The 20503-nt window shown below is 38.9% G+C and overlaps 1 protein-coding gene across 5 annotated transcripts in view; it reads right to left on the bottom strand.

Moving 5' to 3' along the window:
- Window positions 1–12186, bottom strand: part of POU6F2 (POU class 6 homeobox 2) — a 317306-nt gene extending 305120 nt beyond the window's left edge. For 4 of the 5 annotated variants that reach the window (XR_003397925.1, XM_026843964.1, XM_026843960.1 and 1 more), the window contains exon 1: window positions 12054–12186. Coding sequence is in view for 3 of the 5 variants with exons in the window: in XM_026843964.1 (XP_026699765.1) it covers window positions 12054–12158 (105 nt within the window). In the remaining 2 variants the exon portion in view is untranslated. Of the gene's footprint in view, window positions 1–11303; window positions 11409–12053 lie in introns of those variants that run through there. The other variant, XM_026843962.1, reaches the window with a different exon arrangement.
- Window positions 12187–20503: the final 8317 nt, after the last annotated feature.

Here is a 20503-nt window from a genome sequence, read left to right as displayed (position 1 = left end):
AGTCTGCACCCATCTCTTCCCTGGCTCTTGTCCTGTCTTCATTTGAATCACACCTTTTCATCCTCCATCTCCCCCAAGGGGTGATCCCTGAGTACATAGATGAGTGAGGGTCTCTTGTGCCACCTCTGCCATGTCCCAAGACGGGCCAAGTTAGAAGCTAGGTTTGCAAGGGGGGACAGAAATAATCTGATATTCCAAAAAGAGTAAAGAAGATATGGGCTTAACCTGGAGCAAGAAAGATTCTTTTTGCCCCAGGGAACACTTTCTAACAGTGCGCTCTAAGGTAGGGAAAGTTAAACTCAGCAATTAGCACAAGGATACTCTGGAATTGGTGCTGCTGGAGCTTTTCGAGAAGCACTTAGACAAACACCCGTCAGATGTGTCTCAGATAAGCTGATCCCATCTATGTGCAGATGACTTTCTGAGGTTCCTTTCACACCTTTATTTTCTGTGAATCTTCAGGGGATGTAGCTGTTTAGAGCTGCCAAGTAAACATGTGCCAACTACATTTCTCAAAGGTTTGGAACATAATCAAACATGGATGAATTGTCATGGGATATTAAAAGAGATATCTCAGACACAATGCTCTTACTCCTCACTAAATTCTGAGTTTTGCTTTTAATTATAGGGTGTCTTTAAAATGGGCAAAACTATCCCATATTTCCCTATCCTCCTCGGGAAATGCTGAAGTATTTTAGTCTTCAAAAATATTCAGGAAGAGGTAGCCAACCAGGTAGAATTGCTAACAGCAGCAGCACTAAAGGTCTTAAGATAGGAAATACTGGGCTACTTCAATTATAGAAGGTTCTGCAAGCCCTGCCAATACTTTTCCCTTGGGCTCTCACAAAATGGGGAAGCAAAGACAGAAGTATCTTGCAACCTTCACAGAATCTCTTAAGCCTCCTATGTGCCTGTTTAGAAGGGATTATGAAATAAAATAGGAGTAGGAAGCTTCTCAAAATTTCAAAGAAAACTCTTGGGTCAACCCCAAAATTGCTATTTTAATATTTTTTCCCATGTCTGACTAAATTTTAAGATGTTTCCCATTAGCATAACTGTCATTCTTTGTTTTGCTTCTTCTCTGCTTGCTGTTTTTATTCACCCTTTGACTTGGAGTTGAAGAATTCATCTGACAATATAAAGTACAGGAAGAGGGAATTTAACTGACATTAATTCCTATGAATTTCATTTGTTTTCTTTTTCACTAATCTAGGTGTACTAACTGAATAATGCTCTGGAAACACAGATCTTTGTCGAATGTCACAGCTAGCAACGCTGCAGCCCATGGGGTAAAAAAAAAATAAATAAAAATATTAAACCTTTTCTTCTAAGCATACTAATTTTAAAATCATAATGCACTTGATTGACTGAGAAAGCAGCCTTTATTTCGCTTTGGATGTGTTTTCAGGTACTGACTGCTATAGTTTGACTGGTGTTCACTTCCCACTCCTTCATGGTTTCATTGCTGCCAGCAAAGGTATGGATGGTGGCCCGCAAAACAGGATTTGACCCTTTCACCTTGTCTGTTTTTCAATTCAGAATAGATGTTAATGAACGCCTATTTGTAGTTAAATAAGGTTTAATCTATCCTCTTTTCCCCCAATTTGTTTTCTGCCTGTACCTTTTTCATTTCTATCTGAAAAAATGGAAATCCCAGCCCATCTATTTGGGCTTGATTCCCTTTTACACTATGGTGGTTTTCTACCATCCTGGAAATATAAAAGAGCTTTGAAGTACACATGAATAAATTACTCCTACCCTCACTTTACACCTGGCTTGTACTACCAGATGGTATAACGAGATCTCAGGATAAAGTAGAATCAGGCTATTATCTCCAGGGACTGAGATTCTCAAGAAAGAAAAATAACCAAACACAAGCATTTAAAAACTATAATAGCTATTTTTAATAATAATTCTCTTTTCAGGTGCCAATTTCAGTCTTGGTTTCTACAGAATTAAGGGAAATGACATGAGAATTTTTACAGTTTGCCTTGCAGGACTGATTGGGAAAAAAAAAAAGGAAGAAAAAAACAGACCAGTTTGGATAGAGTGTAATTAATATCAGTCAGGATGGAGCACACTGGGCTCAATATTAGTGTCCCTCTCTTTTGCTTTCTGTGCCTTCTTGCTGGTTATCTTGGGAGTCGCATCACACAGTTCTTAATTAATCAAGCTATGTAGACTACAGGGCTAAATTTGCTCATGGAAGGGCTCTGAATCTGATGGAACAAGCCTAAAAGCTACTGGTGATCATGTTTACCAAAAATGCAACTCTGTTTAGCTCCACAGAGATACTTGTGATGAACGCTGGTAAACATCAGATCAAAGAGAGACCCCAAGAACATGTCCTGAACATACTAATATTTAACATCTGTCTGAGGCTTAGTGTGCTTTTGATTTCTTCGGGAAGTATGAGTCTACTTTGCCTTTTTTTTTTTTTAATTTAGAGAGTAACTGAAATTCACCTACATACCCTAATAAATGTGTGTTGTAGCAGAAATGAATGACAATGTGATACCAATGAGGTGAAAAAAATTCTCAGCACACTGGCCAGATTAAAAGCACAGATCCTTGTGCAGTTCTTAATTCAATAAAATACGGTGGTACTTCATGGTCAGAAGGAAATAGTCCTTCAGCAGCATATGTTTCTACTGTGTCCTTCATGAAAGAGTCAAAGGGTACTTTACAATCCAATCCAATGCTGGATATAACCTTTTAAATAAATAAACTGTGGTTTAAGGATTTAGAAAGCACTAGATCAAAGAATGTAATCTTTGAGATCTAATAACTACGGTGATGGGTCTAGCATAAGGACATGAGCAGAATAGAAGAAAGGTTTCCTGCATATCCACAGTGCCTCTTGGGTTAAAATTCATTACAGAGTCACTCTAAATCCCTAGTTAGGGGGCAACCCTCAATCTCTCCTCTTGCTAAGAATTCAGCATGAACTTAAAAAATAAACAGAAAGCAATATATTCAGAGAAGAAACTCCAGACTTCAGCCCTTTTGTGTTTGTTTGTTTGACTATTCAAAATCCAGATCTTATTTTCCAAACACCTGCCAATGAGCCCACTGCTCACCCCTCCAAGATTTCAGATACAGTCTCCAGGTTTTTGCCTACACCCCCCCCCACACACACACACTCCTACTCTCCAGGATTAACCAAGCGGATTTGGAGAACTGGCATTTTTTTTTTCAGCTGTATATGTCTGTATCCTGTTGACGCCAGGTGAGATCCAAGCCTTTATCGTCACATAGCCTAATGCATAATACAGTGCTCATGTGAGCTTTCCGCTAAGTCTGTGGGGATACTTGTGGATGTGCTTAAATGGTTTCATGATTACCCTTCAAATAAGCAACAGCACTAAAACAAACAAACCAAAATATAACTTGTGTTCAGAGCCACTGCAAACTCTCACATGCTGTTTCAGAGCACTCCAGTTTGTCTTCTGTCAGGCTCTGAAATTGAGAGCTTTGCACACCAACTTGCACACACAGGTTTTCTTGCTTACTTTGGTGAGAAGCTGAAGCAGGTGGTGAATATTACATCCAGACTTCTGGAAAAATCTTCTTATCTTTCTTTATTTCCCACCATGGGCATTACAACGCACAAACCATCACTTCTGCCTACTGTTCAACCAGCATCTTGTCAAATCTGGCTGCAAGATTAAGCTTCCCCAATTTTGAATTCAATATTGCAACCCTAAGGATATAAGAACCAAGCTGGAACATTCTGTGTTTTGGGGTTGTTTTTTTCCTCTTAATGGACAAAATTGTTTCAGCTCCAAGATCGCAGTTAGCCCCGACTATAATGATAAATCATCGTGAATGACACTAAGTGAAATGAGTTTGATGTTCTCTGCTTTATTCTTCCACATTAGAAGCCACTTTTACATTTGCCACAACTTTCAACCTTTCCTCCAAAAGACTAGGAGCTTCTTGTTTGCAGACATTATTTCTGTTTTGTATAATCCATTTGAAGAATGTGAAGCACATTTTGTACACAAAAAGGAATAGGGACAATGAAGGGAAGGTAACTTATGGTCAGGAATCCTGCGATAGCTGTTTGCTTCCTAGAGCAGCATAATTCTCCTTTATTCCAGATTATTTTATTTCACTTTAAACAGAACCATTTTTCCTTCATTAACAATCTCTGAGCAGGAAAAAAAAAATCAAATGAAAAATTTCCCCTCATGTGCTTCAGGGTCTAATCTTGCCTTCAAAAAAGACTGAAAACTTTCAGATCTTGCTGGAACAGAGTCAGTCCTGCCTAACAAAGCCAGTGGGAAGTTCAGGACTGTGTAAGCACTCACCACTTGGCAGCATCTGGTTTCAGTACCAACAGCTATAGCCATCATAACAGCATCTCAGACCTGCCAGACTTAAACCTTATTAGAGTTATTTGCTTCTTTAGACCTCTTTTATTTTTAAAGCGGGATTCTGTAACAACCAGGCATGGTTCTCTATCGTTATAAATTAAAAAAAAAAAAAAGCACAGCCTTTAGTGTGTTATACTATGAATAAATGGAAGCTGATGCTAGTTTGCCATTGATGGGAGACAATGTGATTTTAAGTCATAAGCTTGAAATAAGGACCCGAAATGTTTTAGTTGTTAATATTGTTGCTTTAGTCTTAGTCTATGCTGCAAATTTACTTAAAAAAAAAAATATTTCCTCCCAAAAGATGACTTCCAGAAATGGACTAAAGACCCCAGCTTTTTTAAAAAAATCATACTTTTCATTCTGGTAAAACTCCTCCATACTTCATTGCACATGAAACATGAGCAAGGCTCAAGTAAAAGCTGAGTTAGAGCTTCACAAGTTGGCTTAGTAAGTGGAAAAGCAGTTATAGAGATGTAAACAGTTTAGTGAAAAGGACGACATTCTGATACAGAATTATCTCTCATAATATGTCTAACAGCAACTGTTGTGTAATACTATTAACATGACTTTCACTAATCCGCTCGTAAAAACCTCATGCTCTGTTACTTTCTATTGCTTGAAACTCTTGTTTCCATAGCAGGGGGTGACTAAAAAAAATACTTGTCTTTTACTGTTGCCCTTATGATATTTTCTTTTTGGAAGTGCCCTTACACAGCTGGATTGTGTTTTCTAAACACACACAAGTCCGAGATCCTGGAAAATGCTAGAAACTTCTAAAATAAAAATTCCTTGATGGAATTAGTGGCATGAAGTTCCTTTCTAACATTTTTTGTTTCTCTTTACAATGCCCTTCCCCATCTGTGTGTTGAGGGCCCCATCCTGGAAAGTGCTATAGGAATAGATCATATTTAGCAAGTAGTTTAGGTAACACTGGAAATATCACAGGATCAAAACCTACATTCTCAAGTAAGATTTTGCAGCACTGTTTATCAAATTACTGGATTTCTTTTACAGTAAGATGATACAGGAAAGCCCATCAAGAAAAGACCCATCTGTTTTGACAAGAACAGCTACCAGTGTCCTACCATGTAAATCCTCATTCACATGAACAAAGGGCATAGGACAGCTGTGCAACATAAAGTAAGATCCATTTCTGAGGCTCTTGTCTCTGAAACACATTTCCTCAACTTTAAGTATATGCACCAGGGTTAATGACATCAACTGCTATTACTCATGTGACTACAGGAAGACTATGCATTAAAGTCTGGTGGACCTAGCTTTGCTATAATATAGTATGGCATATACAAACTGTACTGCTCTTAGAAAAAACAGGCTTATTAGTAACTACAAAATCTATTCTAAACAGCTTAATAAAATTAAATTTATAGCATTTGTATCATGTAAGGCTGGCTTGGAATAAAGATTTTTGGGTCCCACATCCTCCCCCTCCCTTTTTTTTTCCTTAACTTTCTCCCACTAGCACTTTTTTAAATGGCTAGAAATTTAGAACAGTCTCTTGATCTTCAAAATTTTCTTTTGATCTAACAGTTAGATAAAGCTCTCCTATGGAACAGCACTACCAGTCAACAGAGAATCAGCAGCAAATATCAACAACTAATCTTTCTCTTTTGAAGAAATAGTCCTACATATCACAGAGGTTTCAAAGCCAATGATAAAACAAAAACCCTGCAGCTATAGTCCATTTACCTGTAGCCCTGACATCCTTAAAAAATAAAAGTGTTCAAGAACCTTGAGTTAATATCTTTATCCTAATAAATAGTCAGTGCTAATTATAAAAGAGTTTGCATACCAATTATTTAGCTAGCATTTATACCAGCCTTTGTTATATTTATTAGCAAAGACAATTACTCAATAGGCAGGTTGGACCAGATCCTTCAAAGTGCTATTTACATGACAAGTCCCACTGACTTCAGCCTTGTACTGTGCACCTGAACATTTAGCAGCTGCAGACTTCTTATACAGGCTTAAGTGATTTGGTGACCAACTTTTAAGTCCATGTTTAAACCCTGTTAACTTTAATGAGGGAGAAACATGTATATATTCAGAACGGACTGATCTGAGGTTCTTCCTGCCATTTTTATAATTTCAGAGTAAGAAGCAGCATTATAAGCAAATGCCACACAGGAGGTAAATCACAGGAAAAAAAGAGTATTTTTCCATGTCCTCATCTAAAGTTGAAAATGCTATATACAATTTGTCTTCAATTGTCCTTTTCTTCCATTGGAGTTGCAGTTCAGATCAGAGAAGGAAAAGTTATGTTACAGCTACAGGTCAGTGTAAGATAAGGGGCTCAGCACAGTCACTTCTACGTACTGTACATACAAAAGTGGCCCAGATTGGTATTTAGTTTATCAGTCTAGAATCTAGGAAACATAGTAGAGGTACTTCAATGTAAATGCATTGCCAAAAGATAAAAATCTACATCACTGGATGAGTGTCGCTTGCCCAGCAATTTAAAGGTCATCTGACATACTTTATTTTTCTCTTACAATTTAAATAATAGTGAATATACACAGAATGTAAATCACAGCTTTTTAAAGATTTGACCTCTTAAATTGGCCTGACCCACAAACTAATACATGAGATAGAGTAGCACAGAACAGAAAAGAATAAAGAGACGCAACACAAAAAAATTACTAAAAGATGTATATAGAGGGATGAATTCATTTAAAACCTGATTTTGGTGTGAAAACAAGAAAAATCTTTTTTAAGCATGAATGAAAATGATAAAAATCCATCTTTTCTGCTGTAAAAACAAAAGTCAACAGAGCAATGCATTCTTTTGCTGGAATCCAGGCCTAGGACCAAAGAATTTACATATATTAAATTAACGAGATCCAAACTCCTCTACAACAAATATTTATACTGTAAAACATTACAGCCACATTCCTGCATCTCCTTACAATAATAATTCTTAAGGACACAGCATACTAGAGAGAGTATAAAACAGTGGGTTTCTGCGGAGATGGAATGCTTCATTATCAGTGTACCAGCTTGTTCATAAATATTAAAAAATATGTTTTTGAAGTTTTTCAAACATGATTCTTATTGTTTACATTGTCTCCCTACTACTGAAAACAACAGTCAGTGTGTACCTGTCCATAAGCCTCTCTCTCACAGTCTTGAACTGCAGAAAAGAACTGCTGGTGACTGTGCAGGACAACAATGTCTGTGCTGGACAATACACTAAGCAGATAAGTAGTCTGACCTTCCTTATGCAAGTAGTCATGCTTAAGGCAATGGGTCTAATTCTTGCTAAAGAGAACAGGATTTGTCCCAAACTGTAGACAAAAGGACACAATTCCTTGCTGTATTATTATAAAGTGGGCACCTTAAATTTATGTATAGAACGGTTCTTTTTTCTTTGTATAGGTTATAGGCACTTCTGTCTATTAGATTAGAGATTGAAATGGGTATTGCAAGAGAAAAAGACCTTCCCTACTACTGTAAGATGAATCGCTTAAAGATTGTTCAAGACAAACTAACATTATAGATCTGATCTTCATTTGGTAAAAATTAAACTCCTGGATATCTATTGATCTGCATTACAAAACACCACTGACAACAGGTCAAACTTCTGAAAAGTGACCCATGAGTTACAGAAATGCATGGCTTCTCCAAAACATTTATCCCCCTTTTCTATTGCTGTTAATCGTGGGGAAAAACGCAAAAACAAATAAAAAAAGCAACAAACTAAAACACAGACCAGGAAGACCCACCTTGGCTGCAGCAATGTATCAAACTCATAAATTGGGCTTCAGAGCACAACTCTCTATGGGAAAAGAGCGCATGTTTACCCTTGCATAAATAGCTTTTACTAGATGATGAGATCACATGGAGGATATCATTGAAATATAGAAAATAAACACAGTTAACACGTAGAAAGAGAAATCAAACACAGCAATAATAACTGCAAATGCCTGCTTATTTGAAGAATGCTACCTAATTTACTTCCTCACAGTTTACAGAGATCTAATTTAAGCTGCCCCCCTCCCCTTCCCGTTTTACTATATTTGCAAGAACCAGTGAACACAGAAATGTGCAGCCAGCCCGGGCCCTCAGGCCGGTGGATCAAGATGGCAGGCTGGCCTGGGCTCCCCTGGGGATAGCAGAGCCAGAAGGGTGATTGGACACAGTGACCTGTCTGCATGAGATGAGACAAAAACAGGAGGGCTGTAATGCTGATGAACTAACCTGTCACTCACAAGCTCAGGTCTGGAAAAAAAAAAAAAAAAAAAAAAAAAAAAAAAGGAGAAAGGTACAGTACAGATTTTAGAAAGCATACAAGGTAGAGAAATCCCGTGTAATTCAGATAATTAGATGACACATTTAATTACCTGCTCATTTAGATGGACTCAGGATATATAAGGAACATGGCATAAAAATCCAGCTAATAGTTTATATGAGAGCAAAACACATGTGAAGAAATAACGGGTATTATGGCTCAGTGTGCAAGGTAGGATGCTACAGACCATTGCTGACAGGGATCGGGGTTTCATTCCAAACACTCCAGTTATGAATCAAAATCACAATGAGCAATGAGCTTCTAGATCTTGACACGCTAGGCAAGGAGGTTGTTCTTCAGAGTACTTTGCTGTTTTATTGCTTGCTTGGGGGAGGAAAAATCCAGAGGGAAGGTATACAAGCAATTCTGCCCCTTGGAGCCAGTACACCCAGGTGCTAGGTAATGGTCAGGATTGTAGCACTCTGCCTACCATTGCCATCACCAGTGGGAGCCACTGTGGATGCTGGTGCTTGGAGACAGATGAAATCGGGAACATTTAAAAAAAAAAAAAAAAAAAAAAAAAAAAAAAAAAAAAAAAAAAAAAAAAAAAAAAGGTGGAAAACACATTTAATGATGAACAAGTACTTGGTGTTGAAAACGCCTTTAAATCAGCATGCTCCTGCTATTACTTTCGTGTCATACACAGACTTGTGTTTGAACTACAAATAACTGGTAGTGTTTCAGATCTCCATTGGAGCAGAGATATACATGTATAGTTTGGATTTTTAATTAGGCAAGTTCACACTCCATTAGCAGCAAACAAGACTGAATTTAAAGCTACATCTGCAGGATTAGTCAAAACAAAATTTAGTTCTCACAGCTGAAGAAAAATACAATTCTGAAATAAAAAAGCCAAATGATAAACATTTTATTTAAGTTTTTGCTTTTGGAGGTTTGAAAGTTAACAGACTCTTAAGAACTTTTTCTAAAACAGTGTCAGGAAACGAATGTCTCTTCTAAAAATATACACATACCAACTATGCAAATCTTTAGTATTTATCAATACTAAATATAGACTTACAGTGTGGAAAGATTTTTATGACATAGTGTTTGCCTTTTGATAGTTATTTTCTCTTGTCAGCTGAATATTAGAGTGCCTAGAGAAAGTCTATTTCTATTTTCAGCAATGTATGGTAATTATACTGATTGCTCTGTGCTTCCCAAGTTTTAAATAACTCTTATTATACAACTAGAAAATCCATCATTTTTATCAGAAAAAAAATATTTTTCAACTTTTTGTTCTATCTTCACATGTAGTTAATAACCAAACACTGGAGAATTAATCAAAACAAAAACATACTTAAAAATTTTGTGGATTTATGAACACATTTGGACATGTACACTTACATATATGATATGGAAATATGCACACATACAGATCTAAAAAACTGTTTGCAACACCTAACACATTAAGTTGCACAATAATATCCATAAATGCTGATATATAAAAAGCCCAAGGAAGTTAGTCACCTAAAATAGTTAAATGTCTTTGAAGTCCATGCCCTTGTTATAGATATTCAGGAAATTAAATACACTAACACATGATATAAACATTTTTCCAGACATTTACTGAACTTTTTTTTTAATTGTTGCAATATGGAATGTTATACACAGAAATAAAACATGCTCCTACCTTTTCCAGTCTCAAAACCACTTTCTAAGAGCTAGCAAGCTTTAAACATAAAATAGCTAACTTAGACTTTCTTACATGCCAAAGCAAAAAGTTACATTAAAGAGATATTACAGGCTTTGAGATTTATCAGGGTTTCAGGGTACATTTTCTGGCAAGTGTATTTGCTCAAAACCTTGCTATTGTATCTGCCTTAGAATCTTCCAATATATTTCTTTAAGACTGAACAAGTTTATACAAAAAGGTAATTAACCCGCTGTAAAATACATATTTTCACACAGTGCAATACTGGCAAACATGCCCCACTTTTTAGGTATAAGCCAGCCTAATAGAAAGCTGTTAATGTTTGGGGGATTTTTAATAAAAAATGTATCTTCTATTTTTAAAATATTTAAAGCAATAAAAGTCTGTGGTAAACATGGTATTACATATTTGACATTTTCCGCCCAGAAATGCATTACAGTGTACGATGGTATTAATAAACCATGTGCTTTGAGGGACTTCTGTGCTTTGCCATAATTTAGTTGAAAACAGTGTGTAGGATGCGTATTTTTCCACCATTGTATCAACATATAGGAAACACAAATACTATGTCATCACCTCAGCAGCACGCGTTCACAACACTGGAAACATATGCAAAAAAACACAAACTTTTGAGAGAGTTCAAAAAATACCCTTTGCCAGAGACTGATTTACAAGTCAGTGGTTAATGAGAAAGTGTTGAGCACTTAAAATTTTGTTAATAAAAGAAAAACAGACACTCACATCCAATTCCGGCTGCATTTATAGGAAAACAGCCCTCCCTGTACATCAGGATAAAATAATTTAATTTCTTTCCCCACTTTAGGTTATTATTTGAAGCAAATGAAAAGACAATGATTCTTTTCTCTTCTGGCTAAAGCTCAAAACAGCACGGTTAAAATACACACATAAAAACTACAGACTTATCAGAAATCACAAAACAGAAAAAGAAGGACTCACTGACCCATTTGGAAGACAAAGACGACAAAACGGAAAAGCTCTAAAAATCAGCTTGTGAGGCCTTTGAGAGATATTCTTCTGGCATTTCATCACAGCAGCCCCAGACCAGTTCACTTCCCTGGATACAGGGAGGGAGAACTAAATAGAGCTGTTTATTAAAGCTGTTGTGCTGGATTGCATTAGGAAGCACGAGCAGACCACCTGGACCTTTCAGATTGTGGCAGTGTTTAATTTGCAGGCTGCCCCTCTGCAGCAGCAAAGACTACTACATTTACCAAGCTCAATCACACATTATCTGGGTTAGGAGTAAAAGAAGAAAAAAGAAAAAGGAAAAAAAAAAATCCACAGCCTGTAGTACAGGAATACAGTCAATATAGAAATAATGAACAGCATTAGAAATAGAAAGCAACTCCCCAGCAAACATAACACTTTCACTCCTTAGTTCTTCTACTTCAGCACATTTAAACAAAATACAACGGCAAATTAATAAATAGATTGATTTGGCAAAGCTTAGACTAAATTATAAACTGGGTTTATTAGAAGAAAAGCATGGTATTTTAGGTTTAACTAGTGATTCCCTGGCCAGATTATTGTGGTTCTTTTGCCTTTCTCACTTTCAGTACTACACTCGCTGGTAGCTGAAGATACAGATAGAAAGATGGTACTGTAAATATGAATTATGTGAATCATATGGTTAGACCCTTGTGAAGAAAAAAAAAATAAAAGGGGAGTTGAGAAATGGCTGACTCCATACCTGACCAATTACAGCTTGCATGGTCCCTGTGTCCTGCTGAGCTGAAAGATCGCAATCCATCATATGTAGTCTTTGAAAAGGAGAATGGGGGTTTCTGGCATGCATCTGTCAATCAACTTCTGCACTCACAACCATCACCAAAAGCAAGGGAAAAAAAGTCAAGCTGCTCCACCAAATAGGATGAAACAGTCATGTGACCTTCAGCACACTCACACACATACATACTTCCATAGAACGTATGAATTTTCTGCAGATATGAAATGACATTGACAAATACCCAATACCAAGTAAATAAAGTGAGACAAACAGCTACTCACCAAAGACAAAACACTTGCTGTAATCTTCAGCCTAAAGATTTAATAAACCTAAAAGGTATTTTAAACTGAGGCTTTTCTTTTAAGTCTAAACTTTTCAGATAAGGTGATACAATTTTATATATGCAGACAGTGGTCAGAACTTTAACCCCTCGTATCCTCTTGCAGCCTCTATTTTTTATTCTCCCCTTTGTACTTCTACCTTATGGCTGTTTGCGTTCCTGATTTTTTTTTTTTTTTTTTTTAAATTTAAGTTTCTTTTGTGTCAAAGCGAAGAGGCTTGCATTTCCTTCTTTGGACATGCACAAATTATAAGAACTTGAAAGAAAAAAATTGCTAACAGGAAAAACAAGGAGCAGGGGCTGAGAAACCTGTGTCTACACTCACAGGCTAAAACGTGTCTCACTGCTTCACTCCACCAGAACTCAAATGTTTTCTTTATTGGAAATATATATTTAAGTATTAGTTTATGCGAGCTGTGATGAGCACTCAAAATATAAAATATTGAGACTATGTAAATCCTACTTACGGAATCCTTTCCATTTTGAAGGTTAGCAGAGTTTTGGTTCATTCACTGCTCCACTGAACTGAGTATAAAATGTTGTTACTTATGAGGGCAAACATTACCATTTTTTCTAATGGCAGCAGTTTGTTTCATATATCTTCCCCTCTGAGTTAAGATTCACAAGAATTTCCAAGACTATTTTTTCTTCTTGTCAAAATATATCAGCCACTTGTCTCCAAAAACTGAGTGTCGTGAACAACACGCTGCAGCATTGATTGCTGATACGTTATTGGCCAGTGATTGCTGAAGGGTGACATTAATGTAACCCAGTAGCGCTTTAACCCTTTGAAGATCAATACAGTCCTCTGGCAATATAGCAGAATAACAGCCCATATAATTTTTGCTGTATTACAGCTTCATATAAATATTAGTGCATCTTTTTGCGCTCTTAAAATTGCATTTCTGTTACTAGCACAACAAACCTGCTTTTCAAAGACTGTCAGAAGCAAAAATACAGAAAAAAGCACTTTAGTCTCTAAGCTTACTATAATGCACCCTTTCCATTTTAAGTAAGTTTCTGGAAATATTTTGAAGTTATTATCTCATTTTTAAAGGTATTGACAATATCAATCTTAGCATGTGATAGCCAAAGAAATGTGAGAATATCAACACTACTCCAACTGTAGGCACAATGCTTGCCAGTCTAATATTTCGTACAAAACTATTTTAAGATCTAACATCCAGGAGTGTTTGGAATGTCATAGAGTGCCTGTGTATGTGTATATGCATGTGAGAGAGAATTTCTGTTCAGGGAAGAGAGATGGGCAGGGAATATCGTTTACATTCTTCAAGGTTTTATAATACAAGGGATTTTTTAATTGCTAAGAAAAAAGTTAAGAAACTAAGTTTTGATACATATTTCAAAAATCAGAAACAAGAAAAGAATTTACATGTAGATGCATGGGGACTCAGAAGTGCTTCTAGGCCAACAAGGTATTTAGCTTAAAAAGTTTTTCAAATCAAGCATTTTTAGAGAGATGTACAATATTAACACTGAAACATTGCCTCTGGGATGAGGAAGGAGTACTTGAAATGGCGCTTTCAACATCTGCTCCACATTTCACTTATAAGCATAATTAAAATGCACCATTAGTGCTGAAATCTTATCTGCTTCTTACTCATGAAAGAAAATACACCGAACTAATATCTTGGGCTGCCTTTTAGTCAGCTGAGAATTTGCTGTGGTCTCATCCCTCAGAATGATTTTATGGAAAAAACAGGTGGTGATGTGACGGCCATAATCAACATCCATACAATCGCAAGCAATCCAAAATACAACTAGTAAATGGGGAAGTGAGTAGAGAAGATTGCCTTGTCTGTCTCCAGGAAAGCAGACACGTTCAAGGTAAATCCTGTATATTAATTTGAAAGGAAAATTAAGGATGTTTATTTTATAGTTTCTCTTCAGGAGGAGCCTTTCTGCTGTGAATATGCACAAACACCTTTCAAATTCCCTTAACTTATCTAAGCAACTAAACCTGACCATTACCACTGCAGGGTTTTTATTAGCAAAGACACTGACCTGGAAATAGGGCACACAAATAAGCACAGTGCTGTACGTGGACAAATCTGCTGCACACTTACACACCAACAAACCAACCAGACACTAATGCACACACAAACAGAGCTGCAAGAGCTCCTTCCTCCCAAAGTGAGTTCTATTCTGCCTCTTTTTTTTCCCCCCATGATTAACCTACACTTCCAGGAAATGCCAATCTACTCTGCAAAATGTAAAACAACATCTCTGCAACAAATGTCTCTGCTTAAGTCACGGCACCACTGTTAACCTGAACAGCTGTAAGAGCCGCCTGGATCTGCCCTTACCTCTGTGGAGCTGGACACCTTTTCTCTCAGCCAAATCTACCTGGTCATGTAGGGGCTGCACAGCTGGTCCCTGGGCACCATCCCAGCTTCACTCTCATCCTTTGGGCCTTCCACTGGCCATCCCCCAAGAGGTGTCAGTCCAATATTGTCTTTTCACTTGCTGCAAGTCATTGTCTCCTTACCCTTCCCAAACATCCCCTCGCTTTGCTTTTTGAAAGGTGATTTAGCTCTCCTGTCAGCAGTCAAAAAGGTGAGGGAGCAAGGTAGCTCCTAATCTGCCACAGGGCAGGCTCAGGTGGAGAGCAGGGTGCAAAGGGGAACTCGGCAGGCCAGATTCGCTCTAATGCTGCCAACTTGAGGAAACTTGTTGAAGGACAGAATGACAAATACTGCTTCCAAATCAGCTGTGCTGTATCTCTAGCAGAGATCTTCTGGTCCCTTTTGAAACTTTTTATCTGTGGCTCTCCCTCAACATACCTGAGAGGAAAATGGTTATGGAGGCACAGCAATATATGGTAGCTATGCCACTACAGCACCTGCCACAATGGATCAGGTTTGCATTGTTGTACCTAAAATTATTGGGAGGGGGGCTATGATCAAGGCTTAAACATGGAAGGGGCTCCGTTGTCACTGAATCTGTGAGAGTACAAATTCAAAGTGGTACAAAGCCTGTGTTTGAGCAGCACACTGGATCTGTGGCATCCAGGAAAAGTGGTAGTCCCCAGTGACACTGAACACTTTCTCCCTTTCAGACTACTTTTTTCTCTGATCAGTTTTTGGCCGTATACTTCCCTTGTCTGATCAAAACAACAAAAAATTAAAGCAGTACTTTTGAATAGATTAATGTGCTTGAATCTACTTCTCAGCTACAAAGCTAAGAACTTGTGAAAATAGTATTACTGCATACAATAGTTTCGCTTCTTTCTTCCAGAATATATATTTTCTGGGTGAGAAAAGCAAGATTTAGAATTATACAGCAATGCAAAACTCGACTACTTCATAGTTAAAACATGTTAAAACACACCTTTATTTTTTAATGTTCATTATTTATGCTTGTTTATGGTTCCTTGCTTCAAAAACCACTAGCCTTGTGATCAGCGGGTTTACTATCATACCTTTAGGCCGTTGCTCACATACCATAGTAAAACTCGCAGCAGATTTAGTGAATCGAGCCAGAGATCCTCCTGCTTCTTACAGCGTTGGTACACTAGGGGGACTATTTTTCCTCTTTTCTGGAGTGATGGATGCACGGCACTGTCAGAGCAAGCTGTTGTACCTCACACTACAGGCCCTTTACTCACTGGTGCTGAACAGGTTAAACATGCAAGGCTCGGTCTTGCACTCATCGAAGATAAACAAGCCTAATTCTAAGCTGTCAATGGCTCTTCCTCCCTCTCTCCCTCTCTCTATCCATCTCTGCCAACCAGACACTATATTTCATTTTGCATCTTGATTTTCAGGGATATGTGAGTGGATTTTCTGTATGAGCAAAATTCTGCTCTCATTTATGCTAATTCCAAAAGAATTGTTTTTTATTAAAAGGCACTAATGTATTACAGTCTCTCTCTGTGCAAGTCCATTCTAAACAATAATTTTTGCTTTTTGAAAGGAATTTTGCTATTAAAAAAAGCCAACACCTGCTGCTTCTAATTTCTTCTCCTCCATATTTTACCAGTGCATAATTTCTGGGTCTCTTTCACTCCCCCACATTTCCAAAACTGAACTACTAGGACGTACTCACTCACTTCAAGGACTGCACTTTCTTCCCTTTGTAAGTGTTTGACTATATCATGGAAAGGAAAGTCAGGAAGAGATGATGATGATTCTGTGTAAATTGCTGGAACAAGGCTGAAGCATAGTCTACATTTTACTCACTCCTATGCAGCCAGTGGGACAGCTCCCTTTCCCACAGCACTATCCTCTACTGTCTACAGAAAATTTCTGGAAAAGAACTTTCTTTCTCTTTGTTATTTTAGAGAAAAGAGGCTTGCTGTCATGCTTTGTATCTTTGGGAGGTTGGGAATAAATTCTCCCCCTTTCCTGCTAGATCTAACAAGCTGGTTTGGTTGAAAACTTATTTTTGTGTCTCAGGGAGGACAATTGTTCAATAGGTCTCCTAGGTTCCTGATTAAACTAGAATTTATGTAAGATGGAGAGCACTGCCTAAAAAAAAATTTGGGAAATGAGACTGTGGTTCCTCCTATCAATATAGTGAAGCACCTTTCTCTTCTACTCTTATGCAAAGTGATAGGAGGTGATTACAGCAATGATACTGGAAACTAGTTAGTCAGATGACAAACTAATGTCACACTTCTCCCCAGTGAAACGGAATTGTGGAGAGAAAACATGCCAAGGAGCAAGATGGATTAGCAAGGAAGGCTGATATTGACTGAGTAAGGATTAAAAATATACTTCCCAGTGCATTACTAACTACAGCAGTCTAATAAAACCACATTCCTCAAGTCTCATGGTTTCTTCTGCAGTATCTGACACAACAGACTTTTAAAGCTATCTCCTTATTGGATATAGCATGGACAATAATGGAGATTTACATCATGTGAAGAACAGACTATATTTGGGTGAACTAACATCATTGAGGCAAGGCAGCCAAGAAATACAAAGGATCAAAAAGATGATTCTTACAGTGAAGGGAATTGTCTTTTTCCAAAAGTTTTGCAAAATCTTTGGCAGGATTAAGAACATGGTATTGACAAGGATAGCAGAAACATCAAAAAGTAAGGCATATGTTTCTGTTCATTGAATAATAGGAATTTGTTAATGAGTCACAGAATTAATTGTATAACTCTTCAGAGCATTCATGCTCTTACCACACCAACAGGGAAAAACCAGGTAGTTTCACAGTGTGTGTGAGATGATGATTAACTTCTTATTCACCGATGTATTTGCTTTCATTTCTTGAAGCTGTAAATGGCTCTCTTGCATAGCTGCTACTCCAACTTCAACACGAGTGTCAGCATCGTCAGAGGAAATAAAAAGGGTGGATGTGGATGTGGCAGGAGGGATGGGTAGTGCCAGTGAAAGTACACATTTCCTACACACTACATCCCCTAGATCCCCAACTCCTGGTTTTCTGTGAACTCCTAAGTAGATGCCTCTCTCCCACAAAGAAAAAATAAAGGCCCAAGTAAAATCATGTACCCATATACCTGTGCTTCTCTTGCTCCAAGCACTTTAGATGATGTCTGAATATTTCATGTGTCAAACAAAGGTATGCTATATACAGAGAGGTACTTCCTGGCATTACATTAGGACATCTTGCAGTGAGAAATGTTTGATCTTCTGATAGTCAGTTCACATCGTTTGGTTACACACTTTATATCCCGCTGTGTACTGCACAGGATCAGGAGTGAAAAACGTGATAGGTTTGAGCTACTGAAAGTGCTGTCATGTATAATTATTCCTAGGTTTGTTTCATCTATCAGTAAACTGTGTTAATTGCTTATATATATGGGAAAGTCATTAAAAGATGACAATTATGTCAAATGTAGTTAATAGTGAAACCTATATTTAAGTTTGTCCAATATTTTCTGCTTTAAGATGTTTATGACTCTTTGCCAGTCTTTAATGCTCAGATGCCTGCTGAGGATCAGTTTGCGTCTACAGTTTGGTCATACACAAACCAGAAGCTTAGGTAGGAGAGGTTCATGGGGGGCAACCCACTGATGGGTTGCTGAATAATTTGACACCCTGTGGCTTAGGAAGAGCCTGAGCTGCAAAATGTAGAAGGATGAGGCTATGCAAGGAGGTTTTCAGGGATCAGCAAAGGCCAGCTGCTCACTGAAAGCAGGTGAGCCAAGAGCTGCTGGTGACCCTGGCACAGGCCATGCCCTCACCAACAGGGCACCATCCCACAGGCTTTGGCCCAGATGGGCAGAGCCAGCATCTGGCAACCCGCTCCATCAACAGCCCCTGGCACAGAGAGGGGATGAGCCAGGCCCAGGGTCCACCCAGGGGAACTAGCTGTGAGCAGCAAGAGATGCAGCTGGAAACATGCCTGAAAACAGGGCTGTATCACAGGTCCCTGATTCATCCAGGAGGCAGGGCTGAAGCCAAGCTCTGACTTAGGTCTGCAGGGTCCTTCTAGGAGAGCAGCTCTCTACAGCTATCAAGATTTTGTTTAAAAGAACAGGCATAGTCTGGGAGCTTTCTGCACTCATTGCACCAGTTTTGCAAAGTAATTACTATGTGCGTGTTAGAAGATTGTTTTTCGTGGTTTATTAATCAAAGAAAAAAAAAAGTTCCTTTGTACCTAAATGACATCATCAGTAATTTCATCACACTGATGTTCTCAGATAGTTTCAGATGGGCATATAAAAAGCAAGATCTCAGTCCTTCTTGGCAGCTATCTTGCAGCTATGTAGGGCCCCTTAAAGAGAGGCAGTTGTCTTTCAGTGACGGATGGCCACCTGCCCAGCCACCTCCTTACCCACATCACATTACCAGGAACAACCTTTCTTTTCACTAAGTGCCTGAAGAATTCATTTCAAAACTCGTCAGCAACCACTACTCACACTCCTGGAGAGTAAAGGATATCCCCACAGACAGCAGTGCCATGAACTGCATCGCGCTGACCCACCACTTTTCATCTCCTGGAGCTTTTTCAGCATCTGGGCTGATTTGGTACTTTCTCCCTTGAAACTTCCAAAATGGAAGCTCAGTTAATGCCAGCTGTGGATATTTTCTTCCCTAGGAGGCAGACATCCATTTTGAACACGACTGGACTGACACCACCAGCTTCATGTTCAGAGCCCACCCACATTGCCCAGCTGGCCCGTGGAGGGCTGGATCCGCTGGTCACTGTGTGGAGCTGGACTCCAGCAGGCTACGGATGGGTGAAAGCCCCCTTAACACATCTCTCAGGCTCCACGCTTCATGCTTTGCTGTCATCAGATGTAGGAAACAGTGAAGTGCATGGTCCGGTCTTTTGAATTTAGATTGAAGAAAACCATTGTTCAAGAAACATAGGTGTCCTTGTCCATATCATATTTTGGATTTCATGGTATTCATGAGCCAGAGCATATGGGGCTAAACCATGACACTCTTTCAGTACTCAAAATACTAAATCCTAAAGGAAAATGAGACTTGTCAGGGATAGGATCTGAATATCTTCCCACAAACTGAGGTAGGCAAATAACTCTCAGAGAGGTTAAAGCCACAATTGAGCTCTGAAAGTTTTACCCTGTGGCTGAAGTGTGTTTTGTATCCCACATGAACATGGCCCACAGCAATGGGCTATTTTCCCAATTGGGAAGAGTCATCATTTGCCTGGCTGTGCTTTGGGCGTGGATCCAAATGTTCTGGTCTGAAAATGCCCAACCTTTCCACCACACCAGTGTAACCTCTGCTCACTTGGTTTCCAAAGTCTGTGCCATTTCCCTGGTGGTCTGTTGGCACTGTCCAGCCCAACCTATGGCTCTGGTCACACTTTGGCTTTCCTCCAGGCTGTGGCTGTGGAACTCAACCCCCTTACACCCCAGGAAAAGGGTTTGTGTCCAGCCGGGTCAAGTCCCTGCTCCTCCTGGCTGCAGGGCCTCATGGCCGTCAGCTCTGGCGCAGAGAGGGGACGGCGAATAGGGGAGGCCTCTGGGCTCAGGGCTGGTTTCTGCCAGGGCCTGAGAGAACAGGCACAGCCCTGGGTTTGTCCCTGGAGCCGAGTGGCAGGGGACGCGTCAGGGACGCCCAGCAGCTGGGCCCAGAGCGTGGCCACCAAGGGCAGGGACAGCCCC

The sequence above is a fragment of the Athene cunicularia genome (assembly GCF_003259725.1).
Source record: "Athene cunicularia isolate RWA chromosome 2 unlocalized genomic scaffold, athCun1 chr2_part2, whole genome shotgun sequence".
Taxonomy (NCBI): Eukaryota; Metazoa; Chordata; class Aves; order Strigiformes; family Strigidae; genus Athene; species Athene cunicularia.
Note: the sequence above shows the minus strand (reverse complement) of the source record. Positions and strands in the feature narration are given on the sequence as shown.